The 26,747-nt window shown below is 41.2% G+C and overlaps 2 protein-coding genes across 4 annotated transcripts; one reads left to right on the top strand and one right to left on the bottom strand.

The window, feature by feature from the left end:
• Positions 1–877: 877 nt before the first annotated feature.
• ndnl2 (necdin-like 2) lies at positions 878–12,247 on the top strand. 3 transcript variants are annotated; one of them, XM_083975883.1, is made up of 11 exons: positions 878–3,512; positions 4,450–4,498; positions 5,760–5,879; positions 5,978–6,041; positions 6,524–6,603; positions 6,704–6,798; positions 6,881–6,960; positions 7,075–7,117; positions 7,232–7,294; positions 11,344–11,458; positions 11,555–12,247. In XM_083975883.1, the coding sequence occupies exons 2-11, from the start codon at positions 4,463–4,465 to the stop codon at positions 11,648–11,650; spliced, it is 792 nt and encodes a 263-aa protein (XP_083832009.1). In that variant the 5' UTR covers positions 878–3,512; positions 4,450–4,462; the 3' UTR covers positions 11,651–12,247. The 3 variants fall into 3 exon arrangements, with proteins under 3 accessions (XP_083832009.1, XP_083832011.1, XP_083832010.1); XM_083975885.1 differs by lacking the exon at positions 878–3,512 and adding an exon at positions 3,524–3,852; XM_083975884.1 differs by lacking the exon at positions 878–3,512 and adding an exon at positions 3,524–3,865.
• Positions 11,648–25,772, bottom strand: LOC310989030 (6-phosphofructo-2-kinase/fructose-2,6-bisphosphatase-like). Its single transcript, XM_083975882.1, has 14 exons — positions 25,567–25,772; positions 22,879–23,004; positions 20,577–20,673; positions 20,411–20,477; positions 20,210–20,284; positions 20,063–20,119; positions 19,342–19,463; positions 18,262–18,469; positions 18,018–18,164; positions 17,763–17,867; positions 16,541–16,670; positions 16,003–16,065; positions 15,662–15,726; positions 11,648–14,310 (listed from the first exon to the last, which is right to left on the bottom strand). The coding sequence occupies exons 1-14, from the start codon at positions 25,655–25,657 to the stop codon at positions 14,251–14,253; spliced, it is 1,413 nt and encodes a 470-aa protein (XP_083832008.1). The 5' UTR covers positions 25,658–25,772; the 3' UTR covers positions 11,648–14,250.
• Positions 25,773–26,747: the final 975 nt, after the last annotated feature.

The following is a 26,747-nucleotide window of genomic DNA, read 5'->3' as shown; positions in this document are numbered from 1 at the left end:
AGATAATGACGGAACGATACGAAACTGAGCCGTTTTCGAGGTAAATACAGGGTAAATACGGAGACTGCTTGCTGAAAAACTGTCCCTGAACGCAACGCGCATCAGCGGTTTTGTATGAATTTACCTCGAAAACGGCTCCGTTTCGTATCGTTCCGTCATTATCTCATAGCGTGGTGGTTGTGCAGCTCACAACTTGTCTACAAAAGCGCTGTGGAGTTTTGGGATTTTGTATTTGATGAGTTTGATGAGGGAAACCAAGAAATTCCCTTAGCCTCCATAGCGTAGCTCTGAGCAGCCTGCTGCTGCGCTCCGCTGTACTAAAAATAGCTTACACCTGCAATTAAAGGTAACGAACCTACTGCTATGACTATAGCAATTATGGCAATGGGCCAATTTGCCAAAATGTTGAACTATCCCTTTAACCCTCAATCTCAACTCTTCATTTTAGTAGCCCTCAAAACCAAGTGTTAAGGGGTATTTTGTGACTTAGAAATGGGACACCCCTTAAATGCAGATACGTCTTAGCTCCCCCTCATAACTGGATGCGCTGGGTTTATTGAAAGGTAAACACCAATCGTTAGGTAACTCTGCGGCTACGGGTGATGACATTAGCCCAGTCATCTTATAACACTGTACGTAGGCTGTAAACAACTTAACAACTACTTTACCATCGAGAAAGATGACCATTTTGTAACTAAACGACAGCATTATGGCTTGTCCGCACCGGCTGGCTATTGAGAAAAGTTCATAAAATAAAAAAATAAATGTTATGCAACAATGAGGTAAATAATCCATAAAATGGCGCTAAACTTAGATAATACAATGGTTTTCGTAATATTTATATCTCTATTAACATGTTATTGTTTTTTATACTGTAACAAATTTGGTCTTTGAAAATGTGGGTGAGGTTTTTATATAAGCCCTTTTGGGTTTCATACCTCCCCATTGCAGATCCCAGTTATGTTGATTGTCCATGTTGTTTTTATATGATATCATTTGTGCTAAATAAATTTTAAAAACATTTTTTTTAATTATTAACAAAGAAAATACTGCATTCTGGATAGCCCTTGCTCCCAAGGGTGGTGTCGGAAAATCTCAATATTGAGGGCTATACAGCCTTTAACTTGCCCCTCAACTTAATTTTTCTGAGAATCGGGACAGCACTAGCACTAGCGGGAGTGCGCATTTTTGAGATTGAGGATTAAGATAGGAATTGGCATGAAAAAAAGAAACTTGCACAAAAAAAAAAATCCTCACGGAGTTGATAAAGAACAGAATATGGCATATTTCTCTCAAAATGTATTTGTTGTCAATTAATTGACCATTTTGACACATGCTAAAATACATTTTCAATAAATGTTAAATTAATTGTATGCACACCCACATCACTCTGTGTAAATGTCCATAAATGATGCAGTGAGTGATAAAGATGAGTTATCAAGCTGGTTGGAAAGGAAATTAAATAGCAGAAAGTTAAAAAGCAGAAAGGATTTGAGAGACAGTGCTGTGGCCTGTTAAGCCCGTCTGGATGGGAGAAGCCAGCGAGAGGAAGACTTGAAGCTACTGCACATTAAACAGAGTACCTAAGACGAATGTGGACTTCTTGGCCTAAATGAAATCTACTACCGTAGTAGATGGACTGGCCCTCGTTTGTACAGATCCTGGTGTAAATATGAGCGTCCACCAGGTGTCAGCTGTGATTTATGAAAGGTGTGTAGACTACTTTGCCAATTCCAGTGTAAAGCCGGCGTGGCAGCGATAAATCTGGCGGCTGAAAACAATCAGAATTTAAATGTCTCGCCCTGATACAATATATTCCTGCTTTAAAGGCCTCATCCTGCCCCTTATGACATGGAGACACGAAGACGGCCAAGAACAGGGCGAGGGCGGCATCAAATGTCCTGGAGTTACATTTGTTTTTTGGTTGTTGTTTTTTTATATTTTGAAAACTGGGTCCCGTTCGTCACAACACTACACACAATTAGCAGAACACTTTGCAAAATGAAACACTCTTGTAAAAACAATGGGCTACACTACTTTATCATGTTTTGTTATGGAAACACACGTTTGATATGACTTTATTCTGTTGAACCAGTTACACACTGCTGTGTTTAACCTAAAAACTGCTTTAGCAATTCTATTCTCAAGTGAAGTAGACACAAAAAGTGCAAATATACAATATACTCACCAACCACTACACAAGACCAATGCTACAGACCGAGTAAATCAAAATATAATTTATGTCTCTTTGTATAACCAAATCAGTCAACATGATAAAAACAAAACAAAACAAAAAGAAACAACATCCAGTTTTCATGATGGCCTACTACAGCACAGTGCATGCACGTACAGTACCACTGAAAGCTCAGCACATGTCGGACAAACATAAAACCAGTAGATTATGTTTTAGATTACAGTAAAAAAACAAAAAAAACAAAAAACAAAACGCTGAAAATACAATACAGACCATGCTAGACGTTCTCTCTTCACCTAGATAAGGCCAGAGAATTCAATCAATACCACGTGATATCCTCAATGGCAAGACAACATGTGAAGTCTTGAATGTCAAATCCTGGTCACAGACCTCTGACCCAGAGCAGAGCTGTAGAACTCACTCACTGCATTTTTATGGTGCTTAAACCTGATCAGTTTGTCTACAATTAAGCGTGTTTGTGTAGACCTACCTGATGGTTGTGTTTAACCTATTTATGGGTGTGATCATTTGATAATCAGTGCTTTTGAATTCCAAAGAAGTGACCCATACGTCGTATTGCGTGTTTAGTAGAATTAGTGGGAGGCTGAAATTGTGCTTATAGTGGTGCAAATCTTGGCCGATGTTTTGCTCTTTGAGTGTAAGGATTTGATAATTGTGTAACCTAATACTTTTGATTTTTTTTTTTTTTTTTTAAAGGCAGGTAGGCCACCAGAGCGACTCGTCTGACAGAGAAGGTGAGAGCACCTGTTTATCACCATCCTGCAAGAGCTCTCCTACCTGGAGGAAGTTCCTCTGACCTCTCAGTCACATGTAGCCTACTGCAGAGGCATTATGAACAAAGCACATCACACCTCGTCATTAATGTAAAGACCTAATTTGATTCAGAGAGAAAAGCCGATTAGTTCTCATATCAGCTAAATCCTACCATTTACCCGGTCCCTGTGGCAAACTATAACCAGCTACCTTGTGATATGACTATAACCTCATTTGGACAGTTGTTTTTCTCCGTTTATTTGACGAACCAACTATTTTAAATTGTTTGTTGGCCTTGTGGCTCTTTTCATTATGTTTCTGAGCAGAATATGACCGGCTGAAATGTATTTTCCCCCTTTTTGTATTGGTGTAGTGTAGTGTAGGCTCCAGCAGGGGGCGGTAACGCGCCTTTAAAGCAGCTGGCGTCGCTCGCCAAAAAAAAAAAAAAAACGGAAGAGAAGACGAGGAACACCAACGAAGAAGAAGGAGCGGGAAGCGGGAACCGGACAACGGGCAGCCAAGGAAGGAGGAAGGAGGAATGCAAGTGAGTATCGCATCGGTAAAGCAGAGGTTAATTAAGAGTGTTATCGGGGTTTAAGAAAATGTGGCAAGAGCGGGCAAAGAGAGGCTTTTGTTTAATATTCAAAACAGGTTGAGTTAAGGCCACTTTCACTGAACAAGTCAATGGAAGTGGCCTCAACTCATCATGTTAACAAGTCATGAAAGTGAAAGAGGAAACACAACCCGGGAGTGTGTGAACGTTGTTCAGTGCACACAGTCTACCGACACAGAGCCCGGTTTGTGGGCTAACGTTACCCTAGCATTAGTTCACCGTGCCACTTCCTCGTTGTCTGCCTCCGTCGGTGCTGCTGTTTGAGCCTGAGGTAGCGTTAGTTGGTAAGTTTTCTTCTCTCTAATGGTACAGACACACCAACTCCGGCGGCGACGGATCCGGCCACAACGGACCGGCGAGCGCTGCAGCGAGTGGGCAGGACTATGTGACGTTTATGTGACGTAGTGCCGAGCTTGAGTTTCGCTCTGCCGTTTCCAACATGGCGGCCGGGTCACAAACGATCTCATTTTACAGTTAAACAACACACTAAAGTATGTTTCTGAAAACATTTGAGGCGGGAAATGTGTAGTGCAGTAACAGAATCTGGATTTATATTTGATCAACACCGCCTAGTTTGATAGTTTGAACGAAGTTTCTGGAGCCGGCCGCATTGCGTTGGACGGACCTCATTTGCATAAAGTTCAATCTATCGAACTTTATGCAAATTCACATACGGCGACGGGGCCGTCAACTCCTCCTGCTGTATCCATCTGCCCCGCCCGGCCGGAGCTCCTGCTCTACATAGACATGAATGGAATCCGTTGACTGAACGTCGGTTGACGGAGTTGGTGTGTCTGTACCATAAAAGACGAATAAAGCCCGCGGAGCTGCTCGTGCTTATATCTGTGTTTGTTTGTTTGTCTGTCAGGCAGCGTGACGCCATGACGCAGAGAAGGAGCCAGTCGTCTCAGAGCGCAGTGAGTCCGTCTCCCTCCGCCGGGATTTAACACAATGTTCTCAGTTTAGTAGTGTATTCTGTCCTCCCTCCTCCTGACAGTGTACCTCCATCATGTCATAACCCCAACACTGTCCTTCCCCTCCCACGCAGTCTCTGGCTGGTTACAGGTTTTCCATCTCCACAATGTTTTCAGAAACCAGCTTAATAGAAACAGTCTCGTCTGTTTCTATTAAGCTGGTTTCTGAAAACATTGTTGTTGCTGACTGGAATTTCATTTAACAAAATGCAACTCCAGACATTTTCATGATAAGTAGTTATTTAAACTTGGTGTGTCACAAATACAGGGCACTTTCTCTGTTAGGTATTCATTCCCAGTGATGGGAAGAATAACGATGTTATATAAAATAACGGCGCTATTTTTTTCAGTAACGAATAATCCAAAAAGATATGCCATTACTAGACTCAAGAAGTCCTGTCACAAAATAATACACTGGTTAGAGTGTACATTTAGTTGGAAAAAAAGCTGTTTATCCGGAACTAACCAACTCACTCAGTATTCCTTCGCACAGGCAGGAACACCGAGTGAGTTGGTTAGTTGGGAAGGTTAGGGTTAGGAGGGTGAATCCGGGTAATTTGTCATATTTGAGCATTTTATTTAAAAAAATAATGCAGTGGTTACTTTTCCTGGTAATTAGTTACTTTTATAATGCAGCAATTCGTTACTAACCTAGTTTCTTTGGGGGGAAAATAACTGTAACTAATGACTTTTTAAAGTATTGAGCCCAACATTGTTCATTTCCACCTCATTTAAATCCTGGAGAAAGAGGACGTTGTGGCAGTGCACGTGATCAAGTTTTACATTAGACCTTTAGTTTATTCGACAAGATGGGAACAGTAGTGTTGTGATGGGATGAAAAGGAAAGGTTCTAACTCACTTACATTGTGGAATTACAAAGGAAACCATTGAGAAGAATCAAAAGATATAAAGTCATGATCATCATAAGATCCACTATGCTTTATGAAATGAATATTCTGCATTATGTCTAATAATGCTCTTTTATATGGAAGTCTTTTTATATGTAAATTTAAATAATCGTAAAAATTCTGATCAATATTGTGTTTGTTTTTCATTAATCATGACTGAAAAGACAAACTGATTATCAACACAGATTCTAACTATAATGGCGCCTTTGAATTCCACAATTTCCCCCCTCTGTAGAAAACATTGAACATTGTATTGAACAATATGACAAAGGTCTCAGCCCAGATTTCTCATGTAGAGACAACCCAGCGCCTTAGTCGCTCAGGATCAGGATGATGACATCAACTTCACCCAGCCGAGTACGTCACAGGTCCAGAGAGGCCTGGAGAAGCTCACCTCTGCACAGGTGGACCAAAAGGTGATAAGAGTCACAGAAATCCAAGAGATCATGAAAACTGAAATATCTTTTATTCATTTAATCATTTATTCTCTCATTTCACTGGTCTGATTCTGCAGACAGCTGAAGTGGTGCAGTTCTTCCTGGTGAAGGACCAAAAGAAGATCCCCATCCGCCGAGCAGGTAGAGGCAGACACAGAAGCAGACAGTCATTCCATTGTTTAAGTCTATGTTTAGATTTTTGGGGGGAAAATCCTACACACTCTGCAAGCATTTTACCATCTGAAGCTGATACTGATTTTGACATTGAATCTAGTAATGATTTATCAGCCGATAGAAAATCTCTGTACACCATTTATAACAAACATTTGTTCTATCCACCTTTTTCGTAGTTAAAAGCTGGCATTAATAGATCCATGTGTTTACCGTGACTATGACAGCTACTGAAACCATAGAAACGTAAACATACAATTCCACCAGAAGAGCAAAACCAGCTTACTTTAGTGAAGTTGGGGAAAAAGGTGAATAAAACAGTTAAAACTGTGTATGAAGTAGTACTACTTAGTATTCCTTACACCTCCTTATACAGGAAACGTAGTAGCACATAGGAAATATACTAAAATGTTTTGTCATACTCTGGTATTTTCTACTTGTTTCCTTTTCAGACCTTGTGAAGCACGTGATTAAAGAGTACAGAAACATATACCCTGAGATCATGAAGCGGGCAGTACGGACCTTTGACCAGGTTGGTTCATTCTGAGTGGATCAGCGATCGGATAAACAGTCGCTTCACATTAAAACTGAGACTCGGTCACAGTGCTGCTCTCCTCCACCTCTTCAACCAGGTGTTTGGCCTCAAACTGGTCGAGATCGACACCAAAAACCACACGTACATACTCATCAATAAGTTGGAGACCTCTGAAGGAGCCTCGTTGATCAAGTGAGAATAAAAACCCATGTATTTTCAGACTTTAGTATGTCTGATAACAACAATTGCAAGTGTCTGTTTTCTCTGTGTGCAGTGGCCCCACCAACCCGAAGACGGGTCTGCTCTTTGTCGTCCTGAGCGTTATTTTCATGAAAGGAGGTGTGGTGAGAGAAGGTGAGCCATGGAGTTTTCTGCTCTTCATTTCTCTTTTGAAGTAGAAAGCGGTCAGACCGTCTTATTAATAAATTCACTTTTTGTTCATTTTGTTTGTTTGGTTTCGTTTCATAGGCCTGATCTGGAATACTCTCAAGAAACTCCGTGTTGACACCGGGTAAAGCAAGAGTTCATCTCATTTTTAAAAATTTGACATGTTCATGACTTTTTAATGTGCTACCGGTACCTTTGTTTCTATTCATTCACTGATGATGACTGAAACTCTCTCCAGGGAAAAACACGAGGAGTTTGGTGACGTCAAGAAGGTGGTTACGGACGAGTTTGTGCGTCAAAAGTAAGCATCAACACAGGTCTTGTCAGATGATTTAACACTGAAAAGGCCTTCATTTACATAAAGTTCATGTTGAGCATTTTTGCCTTTGATTTGATTAAAAGTAGGGCCTGACCGATATGGTTTTTTGGGGTTGATGTCAATATTTGGGAGTAAAGAAACGTAGATAATCGATATATCTGCTGAGGGGCGAGCAGCAAATGAACAATTCTAACATAACAAGCTCCTTAAATAAAAAAAAAAAAAAATATATATATATATATATATAAAAAAGATGTGCAAAAGGAAGTAAAGCTCTGGGAAATAAAATAATAATGCAAAGGCCAAGTTTATATATGAGTTAAGACATTTACTGTCACTGCCCTCAGTCCCAGAGTCCTCCTTGTAATTGCCAAGTTGACAGATTAAGTGTCAGGCCCTCATTAAAGTGATATTTCACCCAAAATTCAAATGTCACTCTTTATCTACTCTCCCTCATGTCGACTAAGGGCTGGGAGAAGTTTCAGAGTCCTCCGTGCCTTCTCTGAGTTACAGCGAGGCTCCGTGCAGCACTGCATGTCCATATGATGGTTGCAAACGGGGCTCACTTTTCTTTGTCCAAAAAACATCCAAATACCTCCACACAGCTCGTCTGTAATGTCCCTCTTTTATTGAAGCCCCGACATGAGAAATTGTTCCGAAAAAAATTAAATAAGTCTATATTTTAAGCTTGTTTGTAGCGGAAGCTCCCAGTGTCTCAGTCTCAAATCTCGCGCGATTTGCACTGACACCAGCAGAGCAGTGAACTGAGACACTGGGAGCTTCCGCTACAAACAAGCTTAAAGCAGAAGTAAGCGATCCGGTCGTTTTGGATAACTTCTTGTCAGCCGATGGAGTTAGCAGTCCCCGCCCTCGTCCCTACGTCAACACATTCACGCGCATCCCTTGGCTGCACACACAGAGAGGACTGCCCCTTTATGCCGTTCTCTCCTCATTGGATAAAGGTTGTAGGATACAAGGAAAGTTTTATCCTCGGCTTACAGCAGAGCAGAGTGACTGACAGACCCGTATTTCAGACCAATAAAAGTGATTGCCGTCGGAAGATATAACTATTTAAGACTTATATTAACACAAAAATTCTGCTTACTTCCGCTTTAAAATATAGACTTATTTAATTTTTTTCGGAACAATTTCTCATGTTGGGGCTTCAATACAAGAGGGACATTACAGATGAACAGTTCTCCCAACACTTAGTCGACATGAGGGTGAGTAGATAATGAGTGAAATTTGAATTTTGGGTGAACTATCCCTTTAAGGCTACAACAAAGGTAATTGTAATCCGGCTGCCTGGTAGGACACCCCTCCCCCCCGGCAGCTACAGGTGTGAATAGCTGAGACATAGAGTTGTGGATGTGACGATAGCTCAGTGCTCTAGTCCAGCACATCTGTGATCAGAGGGTCACAGGTTCGAGTCCCGCTGTAGACCACTGTATTTCACTGTACTGGTGTGTTCAGAGCCAGTGTCTCTCAGACCATAGACTCTGGTTTATACCACACCATAGATCAGCAGGAGTGTGGATGAAACCAGGCCACTGAAGCAGTGTCTGGGCCGCCACTCACTCCAAACATTATTATGTTTATCATGTCGGCTTTGCTTGTTGTTCATGTTTAAATCTGGGACGGTTGATAGGAGCTGAGAGCAAACTTAAACTGAATTTACAGAAGGCCTCTAAATTCTGACCTCAGTTTTCTGACCTACATCGCCCTTTTTTGAGTGGGGTTATCTAGTATCCAGCACCTTTTCCTTCTTGATTGCATGACTGCATTATCAGTGAGATGCATGTTGGGGTCAGGAAACAAACAACAGTCAAAACAGTTTTCTCACACATGTAACCTTGGAGTCATATTTATTTTCCTGTTCATTCACTAAGTATTAGACTGTTCAGCGCCACTGTCAACGCAGATGACAGATGATGATTTGACACTGGATTTGCTTCCAGCGAAAAACCTCTGATTAGGGGCGTGGTTTAGCTTTAGTGAAACACACCGCCCCGACGACTGCCGACTACACACGACAGCCTGTACTTTCTGCGCTATAACTCACCATAACAGCGGGTGGCGCTAGTCTCGTGCCCGTTATCCGAAACATGAAAACAGGAAATGACCTAACGGAGAAACCATAGAAGAAACCAGTCAGATTAAAAACAAGGCGCACACAACAGCTTGGTATTAGTTTTGAGAAGATGATTTGGATGTTTTGGAAAATAAATCTTGGAAGCAAAATGGTCACTCCGGCTGAGCTGATGGTCGCGTTGACTGCTCTCGGGCTCGTTCTTGCCCGAAGACATCGTCTCTGCCTGCTACATGTGATTTATGTGTGGTTTGTTTACTATCTTCACTTCCGCCCCTCCCACACACCGCGCTGATTCGCTACGGCACTGCCCGTCATAATCGTCATAGCTGGCACACAGCCAATCAGAGTACCCGACGAGTCCCGACTGAGCATGTTGAATCGGCCCCAACAAGACCCGACGGCTTCCGACGCTCCCTGACGGAGATGAACACACCAAACAGACACGGACCCGGCGCCCGACGGTCGGGCCAGAGTGTTCCTATAGAGCAGCAGGAGTGTGGATGAAACCAGGCCACTGCAGCAGTGTCTGGGCCGCCACTCGCTAGGGATGGGCATTTCGAATAATTTTCTAACCGAGTATCCTAATCTTGTCGTAACCAGGTAACCAAATACTGTAATAAAAAATAAAATGACGTCATGTTTGACGGACAGAGCGCAGCCGGTGCATAAATGCGCTCTGTCTGTCAGACAGTCCGCATTACTGACACACAGCGTTGTCAGACAAAATATCAGGTGGATAATAAGAGTAGAGACTGGAGTTTAAGATGCACATATGGGGCAGATGTGCATCTTTATGCCGGGGAATAAATGCGCTGCATGCACTCTGAGGGCTGAGCACAGCGCATTTATGCCACGGCTGCCTCGGAGGAGAAAACCTTTTTCTTTTTTTTTTAAATCATTAGTGGTGCTTATTTATTAGTCCACACTACATTTTGGTGCCTTCGGTCTCGGCCTCTCTGCCTCGCATTGTTTCAGGAAATAACTGGGAACGTTTCAGAATGTTTGTAAACTGAAAGCATATTTTCTAACAGACTTGATGACACCTGTCGTCTCCCTCCCGACAGTTTACGCCGAGGGAACCACCACAGATTATTGTAAAAGGTTTGAAAGTCCGAGGCTCGACCCAAAAACGCTTTTACACGGCAAAAAGTCACGTTTCCTGTTTAACACTACAAAAAGCCGAACCACGGCATGATAATGTAGTTTGATCCGACACTAGACCGCGCTCTAACGTGCTGTTTTTTAATCCTAGGTTAACCGGATAATAAATTAATTTAATAAGTTTATGTCGGCTTTGCTTGTTGTTCATGTTTAAATCTCAGACGGTTGATAGGAGCTGAGAGCAAACTTAAACTGAATTTACAGACGGCCTCTAAATTCTGACCTTACACGGCCTTTTTTTGAGTGGAGTTATCTAGTATCCAGCACCTTTTCCTTCTTGATTCAAAGCTGCATTATCAGTGAGATGCATGTTGGGGTCAGGAAACAAACAACACTGAATGAACAGGAAAATAAATATGACTCCAAGGTTACACATAAGTGTGAGAACTGACTGTTTTGACTAAGTATTAGACTGTATTGTATATTGTGTAGTATTAGACTGTTCAGCGCCACTGTCACCACAGATGACCTGATTTGCTTTCAGCGAAAAACCTCTGGTTAGGGGCTCGGTTGGTAGAGCCGGCGCCCCATGTGCAGAAGCTATTATAGTCCTAGCTGCAGCCGGCCCTGTATCGAATCCCGATTCGGGTGGCCCTTTGCTGCATGTCATTCCCCCTCTCTCTGCCTCCCCATCTCCTGTTTCTCTATTACTACTACTACTACACTATTGATTAAAGGCAAAAGCCCAAAAATATACTTAAAACAAAAAACCTCAGATTATTTGAGAGTGGCCAATCCATCAACACATTTAACATACTGTTTGTGTGTGTAAATATAGATATCTGGAGTATGTGCGGATCCCTCACACGGAGCCAGCTGAGCACGAATTTCGCTGGGGTCAACGTGCTGACGAGGAGGTGTCAAAAGCTAAAATCCTGGAGTTCATGGGTCAAGTAAGTACCAACCGAATGCATCTGCCCGCTGTTTTATTTATTTAAATTGAACCATTAATCTGAAGATTTGGGACTTGTGGACTTTTTTGATCTTAGCTCCATGACCAGGACCCTCAGAACTGGACTCAGCAGTACAGAGAAGCCCACGTCTCCCTCAACTCCACCCAGGCTGGCACCAGTAGCCAGAGATAAATTTTTGCATTTTATTGTTCAAGTTCAGAAAATAAAATCACTTTTTTTTTAATGGATTCAACATCAATGATTTGAACTGTTGTCTTTCATTTCTCACACACACTCTCACTGCTGTTGGACAAGAGGACAGTACCGTTGCAGTACCACTTTGACACTCTGGTTGCTACATATTACAGAGCTCAGGGACTCACAGGCACAAATATACAATTACATAGACAAGAGAACAGCAGCACAACAAAAATGTGACAGTGGATATAGTTTGACTTGTCTAAACCAACAGCACAGATTTACTGCTTTGACACAGGACTTGCTACCACCGAGGAACTGAACATGGTTTTAAAGGGACGACTCCATGTGTTCAATGATAATTTAACTTGTCACATTATATGGAAAAGAGGTACATGCATTTATTTACACTGTCATGTGCTGGCATCTGTATTTTTTTATTATTATTTTTTTCAAAATAAGAGCCCCCTGAGGAAATTGTATTTCTATTGCTCCCCAAGGCAACACAAACAAGCTGTAAAATTTACTAGTAATGCATCTGACAAGCACACACCAGGGTCCTGTGTCATAAAGCTGGCTCTCTTTTGATATCACCTTGTCAGCCTAGGCTGAAATCCAACAGCATCGTTAAATGGAAGAAGCAGATCTAATTATTACAAAAGGGAGACAGAAGAACATAGTGATATTTATGAAATAATATAATATTAAGTTGTTTTAGAATTCATAGTGTTCATTTAAAGTTTAGCAGCATCAAGAGGTGTCCTTTAAAATAAAAATATCCATAAGCTAATAGCAATAAAAAGTCATTTTTAAAATGTGAATATAAGTTATTGAGCACGAGGTAAACTTGCCACTAAGAAAAACTAAAATTGTCCATTATGAGATAATGATCATATTGGTAACCAAGACATCATGCATGAGACTTAACATGTAAACTTAAAAAAAAAAAATGTTTTAAATATATATATATGTGTTACTATATAATATTTGGCATTTTATTATTGTGGCTATCCATTTAATTCATTTTATTTTTTAAATGTTAAATAATCCAAATATATTTAAATAGGTCAATATAAATTTACCAGTTGTTTAGGTTATTTTGTTTCTTTTATATATCATTCCCACTCTGTTAGTTCTTAATTTCCTTGTGTGATTATGTGTTTTTGACTTGGATATCACTTTTTGCTGCTGCAATATGCAGACTGTTACATGTTGTTGTGAGTTTGTAATACTACCAAATGGATCACTAATGAAAAGCCAGGAAACCTGCAGAACCTAGGTGGAAGTCGCTTTGTGACACAGACCCCAGACCATGAACATAGTCACTGTAGTTCACCAAGGTCTCACAATCAGCCAGCCATTTTTGAAATATTTTCATATTTTAAAAACACTGACACCACAGTTAATTATATTGCACCAGATCCCATCATGTTTCTTACGCCTGTTAAAAAACACACAACAATACACACACTGCCCTTCGAGCGTGTGTCTGTGTAAGTTGGGTGCATAGAGTAAATCGTGTAGATTTGAGTAATGTGAGGCACATCATGGTGTCAGGCAGTTAAAGTGCCAAATGTCTCTAGTTTCACTCTCAAAGGACTGTGGGAGTTGTGGTTGGCATGGCCCTGTTTGCTCTCAGGTCGATGTTCACTACCAAAGTCAGCAGCACCATGACAGCGACCTAAAACCACATCCACCCAGAAACCATTTGAGTGCTCAGATGCAAAGAAAACACAAAACGTGACTCAAAACCTACAGGCTGGTTCAAGTATGAGGAATAGGTTGATATTTCGGGAAATTAACCTTCCATGTTTGTTTTCTTGCCAAGAGTCAGATGAAAAGGTCGATACAATTCTGATTTCTGTGCACTAAACGTGAAGCTATAGACAGCAGCCACTTAGCTTAGCATAAAGACTGCAAACGGAGAAACGGTTAACTTGGTTCTGTCTGAAGGTAGCCACTTTTCTATTACCACAGATTCTTTAATGCATGAGTCAAACTACATGTTCAACCAGTCTTGTTCTAATGAAAACAGCTAGGGAAATGTGTCGATTCTCTCTTATTACAAATAACCAAGTAGCGAACATTAGGTGGCTATCTTTCCTAAAAGCTCACCTACCCATCAGATTGTAGTTGGTTGTTATTTGCAAGTAACTAACTACTAGCTTAAATTCACATTTAAAAATGTCATATTTTCGCAGTCTTTTGTTTTTTGTCCGATAAACATGAAATAGAGTATGTTATTGAATTTCAGATGTGCTGGTAGGCAATTCTTTTATTGACAAGAGTGAAGTTAGCCGTTTCCCCGTAATGAAACTTTTACGCTGAGCTAAGCTCAATAGCTGCTAGCCAGATGCTTCCTCTTCATATCACTCTGACATTTGGCCTGAGCCCTACATTATAAAGTGCATTTACAATGGAAAATAGGCTGCCACAGGAGAAATTACACACTTGCATTGTTGGGATTTCCACTTCACAACAATGACCACAACAATGATGATCAATACGATTACCTATTAAATAAAAAAAGGCCACTTTCCGTCATGGTGGGCGGAAACAAAACCAGCTCCCTGGTTCAGTTTGTTCACTTTGCTCTATATGTGGTCTGGGACGGTCTCTAATGCTTCTGCTGGGTCTCTGTCGACGTCCACGTTCTAAGATAGAGACACAAACAAACTTGGTTATCAATATGTCTGGAAAACCTATGGATTTATCTCTTTTCAATGACTTCTAACGTCTAAACTTGATTTTAAGTTATAACATCATCCCATGCAGGGTCACCTGCAGAAAACTCAAAATTGAATACATTTTTCAGACACACCTTTTCACCGTTTCCAACTGTATGTTTTTATGGAGGATTTTAGTCACCAGACATCTGGTTCTTAACTCATTGAGTGCCGCGCTCCTTTCCAAAGTTTTAGTCAAGTGTACCGGCAATTTAGACCATTTTTGACTTTTTATGTAGAGCCATAGTGTATTCTATATTATAGCCACCAACACATACTGTAGCTCAATTGAAAGGTTTAACTTTATGCTTCAAATGACCACAAACCGTTTGTTTCTACGTGCCTCCATTCCTGAGAAAAGTCAAGCTAAACATGGCTGGGTTTCACCAAAATCCCTCCTTTTTTTCTAGAAAAGGAGATAGAGCGTCTTTTATGAAAGGTGCTCTGTTTGTGTCTGTCGCTCTTCTGACACTCGCATTTCTGGATCAAAGGGCTCGTATAAGATAAATATATACAACAATTGTTGTTCTATTCACAAAACCACCATCGGGGGCGGGGGGGGCGCCACTAAACAACAATAACACAGACGCACCGTGCCCTGTCACAGCCTCTAGCCGCGGAACGCGAGGGTCTGTCGGCCACAGCGGCTCGCGAATACCGGTCCCGCCGGTGGTCGCGGTCCGTCTGTGGTTCGGGTCGGTGACGGCGGTCTGCTTTGGCCCAGAGACCATCAGATTTTACCGCGGGAGGACTTTGGGGAGGACACGGTGTTGCTCCAGATGAAGACCGGGCGGGACAGTCGGCTGAGAGCTTCCTGTTTCTGCTCCGAGCTGCTGGAGCAGCTGGAGCAGCAGCGCAGGTGAGAGCGGAGCAGCTGCGCTGCATCTGCGCTGCATCTGCATGCAGAACTCGTTTGCAGAAGCCGAGTTATGATAAAAACTTCCAGATCATGAGCTGTCATGTGACTTTGATCGTCATCTATTTCAGTTCTCCTCGTCGTAGAGTCCCCAAATTTACATATAATGTGTATTAAAGTGTCTATTTTCATAATTTAAAAAAAAAGCAAAAAACGAAAAATTTCGTTTTTGGCACTCAACGCATGGGAACGAAAAACGAGAAATTACGTGGTTGGCACTCAATGAGTTAAGTTATTAGAAAGACAGCTGAGCTCCCAACTAGTGGTGATATCCTGCCCTGTGTCCACAAGGTGTATTGGAGAATCACAGCGGTTTTAGTTTCGATCCCCCTGGTCAGTCCAAGAAACAAAGGAAAGACTTACCACTGGCCTATCTCTGTGTGTGTTGACAGCTTCAATGTTGAGGAAGACAGACTCCACTTTACAGCCTGAAAAAAAAAACAGAGGTTGTGAGTCTACAGCCACACTGGTCGCTCTGTAAAGCTGAACCTATAGACTTAAATTATCTTGATGACAGCTGGGGTTGAAATCGTATTAGTTTTGTAGGCTGAAGAATTTGACATTTTTTTGTTTTAAAAAAGAAAAGAAAATAGTGATCACAAAATAATAAAAAGTCATCCTCAGGAGAGCATAAACCTCTGACGACCGGGTATGTCAGAGAGCCGACACACAGGCCATCATGTGAAAAGATAAATGAGACTAACCGTAGGCGACGGGGGTGAGTTTCAGGACCGTGTGGAGAGGACACTTCAGGTAGGGAAGCTCACCTGATACACAAAAACACAGAGAGAACAGAAGAGTCTCTTAATTAAACAGCTTTGGTGTAATTGTGATGGTTAAATAAATGACTTGTAACTTGTTCCAGGGAGAATGGAGGCTCTCTGCCTTCCACCTGGCATCTCTTTGTTGAAAACCAACCCTCCAAGATCAGAGTTGCCGACCTGGTTTCCCAGCTCTTGTCTCTGCAGCACCGCAATACAAATGAGCGCTGTAACCCGTAATCTCTTGTTTTTGGTAGATAAGACTACACAAATGTACACATCATAACATGATAAACATTATCTACCGCTCCATGGATTGCTTTCTCGCCAGCTTTGTTGAACAACAAATACACATGGCCAGGAGGAGGGTTAGAGAAAACAACAGAAAAGCGATTGGACTTGCATAGTTTCACTTTAAAACAACCAGACTTGGGTGATAAGTTAGGCTACTGTAAACAAAATAAAAAGGATCTTTCCTCACCAGCACTCTTATCTAGGAAATAGGCCAGCAGACATCTCATGACAGCCTGGTGACAGATGACTAAAACGTTCTCCTGCCTCTCCAGCTCCATAATGACCGGCTCCAGACGCTGGACCAGGTCCTCGTACGACTGGTGCACACACACAGGACATCACCACAGAAACAGTAGGTTAAAGTCTTGCCATCTCCACATGTGAAAAGTAGCATTGTTTTACATCACAATTGTTTGCTTAAAGGGATATGTCAACAATTTGGCAAATTCGCCTATTTGCATAATCCCTATAGTTTTAGGAGTAGATTCATTACCTTTAATTGTCGGTGCAAGCTGTTTTTAGATTGGCGGGGCAGAGATGTGAGTTCTGCACAGCACGCAGTATTTCCGCCTTTCCCTCATCAAACTCATCAAATACACAATCCAACAACTCCAAAACGCTCTCATGGACAAGTTGGGACCTGCACATTCACCACGCTATGAAATAATAATGGAACATTACAAGACGGAGTTGTTTTTGAGGTAAATACGTAACCGGAACTACATTCCCGGCACGGCTGCTCGGCAGAGTGACTTCAAAAGCGAAAGTAGTTCACAGTATTTGCTTCATGTGTCATAATGTTACATAATCATACGTTATTTCATAGCGTGGCGAATGTGCAGGTCACAACTTGGTCCACGAGAGTGTTTTGGAGTTGTTGGATTGTGTATTTAGTTTGATGAGGGAAACGTAGAAATACCACGAGCCTCCATTGCGTAAACTGAGCAGCTCGCGGCTCTGCCCTGCCACTCCCAAAACAGCGTGCACCGACAATTATAGGTAATGAACCTACTCTTAAGACTATAGGGATTATGGCAATAGGCAAATTTGCCAAAATGTTGAAATATCCCTTTAATTAAATCATGAATAAATAAAATTGTAGTTCTCCAGGTTGCATCGAAGACTTTAGGACATGCTGAAGCGGACATCGGCCTTGTCTCTTGATCAAGTCTTATCTGTCACAACTACCAGACAGTGGTGCAATCAACATGCTTGTTCAATCAATCATTACAACCCAAATTACAAGTAATTGCACTGCTGATTTGAAGTCACATCAACCAGCAGGATCTTCCAGTCTGAAATCCTCCTCATCCTTCCAGTGGCTCGTCAGCAGTTCTGCCAGTGGTAGATCTCACAAACCATCCACTACCTCAGTCTCCTCAAAGATTCCACCTTTAGCCAGAGCTCACCTCTCCTTTAGGGTAGCGGTAGCGATACTTGTCTTGGTCCCTCAGTGCAAACTCCTCTGGGAAATGCTCCTGGATCTCCTCGTATGTCATGTCCTCACAGACGCCCTGACCAAACACACAGAGCCCAAAACACATCGTCTTTATCTGACGTCACCTTCTAACATGACATCTCTATGAAATAACAACAGGACAGGGATGTTTTTGATGCATCTATCAGACCATGTGAAAATGCTGTGTACAAACACACACACTCACAGCATCGATCTCATTGAGGGCCTTCCACTGTTCATACTGGACTCCCAGCGCCTCTGCTGTCTGGATGGTCCTCTTCATGTGGCTCGTCCACACCTTCAGGTCAGCGATACACTGCCCACGCATGTATGTACCCAGAGCACTGGCAAACTGACAAGACACACAGAGAGGACTAGGTGTAGAGAATGGCTCTATAATAATTTGCAGTACACACACACACACACACAGACACACACAGTGTCCTGACCTTTGCCCCACGATGTGACAACCCAGAGTCGCCCCCGATACGACCAGTGAGGTTGAGTTCGCTCTCTCCGTGGCGACACAGGTAGATGGATCTGGGGGTGACGTGGATGTTCATGAGGTAGTAGACGATCCTGCTCTGAATGTGGTCCTGGACCCGGTTCACCAAGTATCTGCTGCCCACGTTGAAGATCTTGATGTAAGACAAGTTCCTGCATGAAGACAAAACAAGTTCTCTGTTGGTATGAGGGAGAATTGGTTGTTACAACATGCTTCCACTTTATCGATTATTTCAAATTAAAAGCCCTCATCAGAGGCTAACATCCATCTACCATAATGATTTCTTTTAACAGGACAATATTAGGGAATAAAACATTTTACATTTTTCAAAAAATAAAGATGAACGGAATAAAACAAATGGCTTCTTTTGATCCCTTGAATATAGTTCAAACATTTGTTACAAAGATATAAATTGAACGCACAACATTTTACTATTTTCAAATACTTTTATTGACAAAAATAGTTGTGTCCTTATAATTAGCTTTTAAAAAAATAAATGAAATCAAGTAGGGGCGTGGTTTAACTCAGTGGGTAGAGCCCGTGCCCCATATGCAGAGGCTATAGTCCTTGCCACAGCGGCCCCGGTTTCGATTCCACCGGTGGCCCTGCTGCATTCCCTCAATTAAGAGGCATAAAATAATCATAATAAATATAAAAGCTCTGGGAAATAAAATAATCATGCAAAGGCCAAGTTTATATAGAGATTTACTGTCACATGCCCCCTCAGTCCAAGAATCCTTCTTATTGTTGCCAATCTAGCTCTGAGCAGCTCGCGGCTCTGCTCCGCCGTTCTAAAAATAGCTTGCACCGACAAATAAAGGTAACAAACCTACTGCTATGACTATAGGGATTATGGCAATGGGCCATTTTGAACTATCCCTTTAAGACCTGATAAGGTACGATCCATTTCATAGCAGTCCTCCTCTCCTCTACAACAGATTAAAACCAGAACTAACCAGCTACCCTATATTACAGGCGTAGAGGAAAAGGACTGGGCTGGGTTTGGCATTACAGATGCTCTCACCTGTCCTTGGTGTCATCCAGGGGGACGTAGGTCACCTTGTAACATTCGATCCTCTTCAGGAAGTCGGCCACGGCCTCCTCTTTGTCGCAGTCTACATAGTCCGGACTGCTCAGCTTCACTTGCTGTTGTCAGAGAACAGAGGTGGTGTGAGGGAACCATTTTTTCCTGTATGAATGTAGGTTTCCTATATGTCTGAGTTTCTGAGAGATCACACATTTCACATGCACCTGCACTTACTATGATCTTGTGGAACACTGACTTTTGTTGAGTGCCAACCATAAAGATTATTGAAATGTTAAACCCAAAGCTGACAAAAGTGTCATTTTAAAATTGTATGTAGTCAAAAGCATGATTTAAGATAGAGGTTTTTGTGAATAACACTTGTGAGCAACAATGTTTTAACACACATTCACTTTAATCCAAGCGAATTGAACCACATTGAGCTGAAATCAATTGCAAATTTAAAAAAGAGAGAACAGCAAAATACATGACCGACCACCAGCAGGATAATTGTTTTCCATATGTGAAAAACCATCAACTGCCCCACAGCCAGTCTGGCCATGTCAGACGGGTGCTCTGACCCAGGGCCTGCTTAGTTCACTCTGTTCCACCGATGACAAACAAACATGCTGAGTGTTTGGCTCAAGCTCTTGGCTCCAATGATATTTCTCACAGTGAATTTGGAAGCACAACATGTGCACACACACACAAACACACTTACCTTAATATTCTCAGCGATGATCTCAGGATCATCACATATTGACTCAACAAAGAAAACCTGAACAGGTGGAAACAGAGAAAGACACGTTCTAGAAGAATGTGGCCAGAAAAATCTAAAATGGTTCATCTTTAAAAGAGCAGAACGAACCTTGTAACCATTTTCTTTGGCAAAACCAAGGATGACCTCTCTCCGCTCTGTGGTAGTGTTGGTGGCATCAAAAACCTTTAAAATCAGATATGATATGTGATATGACCACTCCTCTAAATTAAAATGACTTTTTAAAAATCTCATTCAATACTTAGTTGGTGTAAAACTATCAAAGGATGTCATCTTCCGTGTTTCACTTACCACAACCTGGCCCAGCCCTCTGGTGAAGTAATCACACACATCTTTCAGGGCAGCAACTGCACAGGCCCTGTGCACAGAAATAGAAGAAAACATGAAATATTTATATTTATATTTCTAGGTGATAAGATGTGTACGGTCACACACAGGTGAATCTGCAGGCTCATACTTGCGTATCTTCATGGCTTCCTCATTGTCAGGTTTGAAGAACTCGAAGCTATTGTAGGAACGTGTGGCATCTCTCCTATACTGCCCGACATTAAACACTGTTAATGAGAGAGAGAGAGAGATGGTGCTGTAGGTGCCTTGAGCTACAACCACAGAGAGTCTGGAGAGGAGCACACTACTGACGAAGTAAGGAAGAAATGGTTTGATCTCAAATCTGTGGTTAAAGAAAGTATTGTCAAAGAAAGAATAGAAATGCAGAGCAGTGGAGGGGACAGGCTGGTCCAGACTGGTCTGAGCTGGACCAGGACATAGGGTCATTATCAGAGAGACCACACTCTCAGGTCTGACATCATTAACATCATCATATTATCATATGATCAGTCACTTCATTGCTATTGGATGGTGTGGTGATTCCCAATAAACATAACTGATGTGACGTGTCTATTGTTTTTCAAGAGATTGCAGTACTTCATAAAATAATTACCAAAAACGTCATTAATGATGAGAAAACTATTCAAATTCAAATCATATAATATTATATGAGTATGCTCCTGTGTGTGTGTAGATTTGTTCTTTGTTCTTAGCTAAGAACAAATCCTGGATAAGAAACCATCGGTGAATGCCACAATCTTCGTAAAAACTGTGGGACTTAAAGGGATAGTTCAACATTTTGGCAAATTGGCCCATTGCCATAATCGCTATAGTCATAGCAGTAGGTTTGTTACCTTTAAATGTTGGTGTAAGCTATTTTTAGAACGGCGGAGCGGAGCAGCAGGCTCCTCAGAGCTATGCTATGGAGGCTTTCTTGGTTTCCCTCATCAAACTCATCAAATACACAACCTTACAACTCCAAAACGCTGTCATGGACAAGTTGTGAGCTGCACAATCACCACGCTATGAGATAATAACGAAACGTTACGAAACAAAGCCGTTTTCGAGGTAAATACATGCAAAACCGCTGATGCGCGTTGCGTTCAGGGACAGTTTTTCCACAAGCAGACTCTGTATTTACCCCCTATTTACCTCGAAAACGGCTCAGTTTCGTAACGTTCCGTCATTGTCTCATAGCGTGGTGATTGTGCAGCTCGCAACTTGTCCACCAGAGCGTTTTGGAGTTTTGGGATTTTGTATTTGATGAGTTTGATGAGGGAAACCAAGAAATTCCTTTAGCTTCCGTAGTGTAGCTCTGAGCAGCCTGCTGCTCCGCTCCGCCGTTCTAAAAATAGCTTACACCGACATTTAAAGGTAACAAACCTACTGCTATGACTATAGCGATTATGGCAATGGGCCAATTTGCCAAAATGTTGAACTATCCCTTTAAGAACAAATTTGTTCTTAAAGGGATAGTTCAACATGTTGGCAAATTGGCCAATTGCCATAATCCCTGTAGTTAGCCAATGCAGATGGGATGGGATAGATGATAAAGCATATGATAATATGCTTTATCATCTATCATACGTAGATATTTATAAACATTTCTTTCACTATGCCTGTTGGAACTTGCTAAAGGTTCAAAGGAATCAAAGGTAACACCCAGGTAGACTGGTATTCCCGCTCAAAAACCGGTAGCGTATGCCACAAAACCAGTTTATGCCGACTGGGCATGGCATCGATTCCACTTCAAAACACAACACATATTGGTTTTGGTGACAAACAACACGTGTACCTGTGACAACATAAACAATAAATACTGATGAGCACATATGACACAGGTTGAAGCGGTGGGAAAGGTTCTGTAGCTAATTAAAGTTAAAGTCACAGCCTCTCCTGATGCTGCTGCTGTTTGATTATCATCTGATTGAGATTCTGCACATGTTGCCTCATGTGCTGCCAACTCTCCAGACAAGGAGCTTAAGATCATTACCTTTTTTATAAAGAACAGGTGTGGTGTTAATATTTGAGCATATAAATATTCCAATAATGATGTGAACTAATAATAATGAAGACATATAGCCTTTACATAAACAATCTTGGCATCATATTTTTGCTTTTGTAGGCTGTTACCTAGATATATAAATCTAATATAATTTTTTTGTGCTTTTAAGTGAACAAACAATATCATGGCATTTTCTTATCTCTGACGTAGCCTGCACTATAATAAAGTTTTACACATACAGGGTAAGCAAATAAATATATCTTAAAATTTAGTCTTTTCTGTTACTGTTTATATTCACAATAAGCTCAATGTAAAATACGCACAAAATGTAAGTGTCACTGTGCAGTGAAATGTTTTTCTAGTCGAGTCCTAATCATAGGTTTTCGGGCCGTGAGTCCCAGTGAAACCCTGTACGGTCAGATGATACCTTTGGTTGTAACCCCGATCCAGTTCAGGTATCTGGTAAGCTTCTTAGAGATGTAGGTTTTTCCTCGAGCTGGGAGACCCACCATCACAATCATGGTCGGGGAGTTGGTGAACTGAGGCACCGACGCTGAAAGACAAAACACTACATTTCAACGTTGCACGTAAACACATGTTGATTTCCATGGAAAAGTGGAGGTCTCACACTGAGGAAGGCTGCCTGAAAACCACAGGCCCACATTTTTTTTCTTTTTTACTGATTAAACACACACAATTCTTCCAGAGGAACTAGAAGGAAAATCGTTTCCAGTCTGTAAGTGCTTCAGCCATTGCATTTTGATGACAAAATGCTACAGTGAGTAGCTATTCAAAAATTGATGATGGGAGCTAGCATGCTAATGTCAGTAGAAGGAAAAGGATAATGAGACATGAGTAGGATTCATGTTGCTTTACACATCTAGAAACAGCTGATGGTGCGTATAGGAAATAAATCTGATACTGGTTACAATTACATCCTTTAACTCTTGCCCAATGTAATGAAATACACATATACCTAACCATGCTGTGATTTTGGTGAACGTAAATTTCGATAATAAATGCAGTATTTCATTATTTCAAGCAAGAACACCAAGTTCCAGCTTCTAAACGTAGTATACTTTTCTTTAATTTCAGACAGAGCAGATCTTTCCTATCAAAGCATGTTGTCCGCACTTCTGTTTTTCCCCCCCCGACTAGTTCTTGTTTTCATATAACATTCATTTATATTTAGATAGAGGGATTGTGAAAGAGAGAGTGCGTGAGAAAAACACCGGATTTCACGTTTGCCTACCAGCAAAAACTGAAACGAGCCGATTAGAAATCAAGAGAGGAAAAACAAAGTACACGTGTGTCCAAGAGGCTTTGTTCCGTCCTTGGATGGTGGCACAACTGTCACTCTCATCTGCACATAATCATGCATCTCACAACAGCTCTGCTCCACGCAGGCACTTCATTAATATTATCTTGTAAGGACAGACTAGACAATTTGTAAACAGTGACGTGTTGGATATGAACTCTGAGTATCAGACTCACCTTCCTTTATAATTATTATAGAATTATAACGTGACCTAATAAATCTCCCACACAAACCAAGCAGGTGTAAATGTCTATTTACATGTTCTATCAGAAGTGAGCCATATCTGATAAGATATGGGTCACTTATCACTTAATTAGTGAAACACATTTTATCTATGACAAATGATAAGATATGGCTCACTTCTGATACACCATGTAAATAGAAATTACAGTACCTTGGCACTGCTGTAATTTCACATTCCATTCATATATAAAATGTGTTTCACTAATTAATAAGTCCTGAAAACATTTTGTTTGAGAATAAGGAATAAAGTTTACACCAAAAACTTGCTTTAATGTAAATAAATTATCTTCATGACATGTGATTTACACCCTTAAACCAAAGCTTTTTTCGCACCAGGGTGTAAACAGTTCTTATTTCTGCTCTTAAACTGGCATTTTAATATGAGAGTCTATGGGAATTGTTTCTTTCTCCTGTTTAGTTGTTAACAAACATTTCAGACCCAGGGATTGCTAATAATATGAAAAATAAAATAAATATATAAAGCAATCAACAGTAATTATCATTACAGCTCTGTCTATTCTTGAGATGAATCTGACCTGACTTTCATACCAGACAATTAAACCGATGTGACACTCTGCATACATCTCATCTTCAACCATCCTCTGATGTTTAAACCTGCAAATGCTTCGAGCGGCTTAGGTCGAATCCAAAGCTTAAACATTTTCTTTATAAGCAGCTAGTTTAATAATTGACTAATTGCATAAGGTTTGATTTGAAACCACAGGTCATAGTGGACTGGTTTCAACTGGTGCTGGTCAGTGATTTTAGTGTGTGGACGAACAGCCCCTCACATTTATCAGAACTAACATAATCCATTAATTAAAAAGGGACTCATTACAAACTCAGGGGTGACCGACCGTGCCTTCGCGGTCGCTGCTCTTTTAAATCCAAGCTAAAAAACAAACCTCTTGATCTTTGTTATATTGCTTTTATATGCTTTGATCTTTGATCTCTCTATTTTTGTTTATCACTTATTTCTTTGTATTATTTCCTTCTTTTTTAAACTGTACAGCACTTAGATCAACTTGGGTTGTTGTTAAATGTGCTCTATAAATAAACTTGACTTGAATAAAATCATTCATGTCACTGTAGAACAGTTACTGATAGTGGGTTTGTGAAATGTTACTTGTATTCTTAGGCATTAAAATGATCATTACATTTTTTACATTGTGGTCCTCCTGTGTATTTATTTATTTTACCAGCACTGTTAATCCACTCTCATGTTGCAGCAACTGACATTTAAATACTTTAAAGTTCCTGGGGATTATCACATGAAGCTGACGAGCGTGGACTGGTGGTGTGGCCGTGAACCTTGGGGGTGAACGGCCCTCTGGACTCTGACACTGAGCTCTGTCCACGCTGATTAACCCTCCCAAGACCATGAACACCGACAAACCAGCTCGATAAACTGAACGGCACAGTTTCACGCCACATAGAATAAAACACGTATGGACCTGTCGCTCTGAACTGAAAGGAAAAGATGCAGCGTCTGTCTGTGTATGTGTATGTGTGTGTGTGTGTGTCAGGTGGTGTTGTGTGTGTGTGAGTACTCACAGCCTCTGCGCTGGCTCAGCCTGCTTTTCATCCATGGCCCCCATGTTTTCTCCAGGGGATTCTGGGTGAGGGTCCTTTGTTTTTCTGACATGGCTTTAAAAGCCAGGTGAGCATGTATGTATGTATGTGTGTGTATGTGTATGTGTATATGTGTTTAACAGGATGAGACAAAGAGGAGCGACCAGATTTTGAACTTTCTCATATGGTGTCAGTGTGGGAGGAGCCTGGGTGGCCTGTCAGTCAGCACACCTGTTTGGCTCGTTGCCGAGGCGGGGAGCGCCTCCGATTGGTTTGGTGACCTGTCAGTCATGCTAATTGTCCCACAGTGAAGCTCAGAATTGAGGTCGTCCACCAATCACAAAAGTGCAACTGTGAACTTTGCCCCCGGCATGCAGGAAGTAGTGTAGTGTGACAAGTAAGGGGCCATGCTGAGCAGCTCTATTGTGGTGTCGTAAGATGACGTCTGATATAACGTTGCACAGCCCCGTGTGTGGGTGAGTGAGAGTGTGTCTGGGTGACAGAGGAATGAGTTAGAATGTGAGGTGATAGAGGAATACTGGATGTGTGCTTGTTGCATGTTTGGCCTCCGTGCATTTTCACAGTGACATGTGAGGACACACGTCAGTTAAAATCATTAGCCTGCATATTTTCTCCAGCACTGTACCATGTGAAACTAATTAAAAACAAATGTCAAGTATTACATTTTTTTTTATTCCTCCCATTTTGTGCAGCTTGGTATATATGTAGTATAATATATTTTTAGGACAGCTCCAGTTAGAAGCTACATTCTTTTCCTCAAGGGTCAATCATGTTTACACTTTTTTATTCCCTTCTTGATTCTGCTCGGTCTGTTTGCTCTGTTCACTGTTTGGTCCTGACTTTAGTTTTGTTCACATTTACACTGTATATAGTCCTATATTCTGCACTCTATTTATCCTGTCTTTTGCTCTGTTTTGGCTTTGGCGTTTTCCACTATCTAGGCAACCTCTCACTATTTCACTGTTGTATTACTACTTTCAACAAATTCAACACTACAGCTTTACTGAAGGATTATTTTTTATCTTGACGCTCTGTTAGTGTTTACTACTGTAAGAGCCATATTGTATTGCTTACAATAGTTAGTAGTTTTCCTTTAAAATGTGGAACTGCTCCTTTAATTATGATGTTTGATGACATCACAG

This window comes from Trachurus trachurus (genome assembly GCF_905171665.1).
Source record: "Trachurus trachurus genome assembly, chromosome: 7".
Taxonomy (NCBI): Eukaryota; Metazoa; Chordata; class Actinopteri; order Carangiformes; family Carangidae; genus Trachurus; species Trachurus trachurus.
This window is presented reverse-complemented; position numbering and strand designations above follow the sequence as displayed.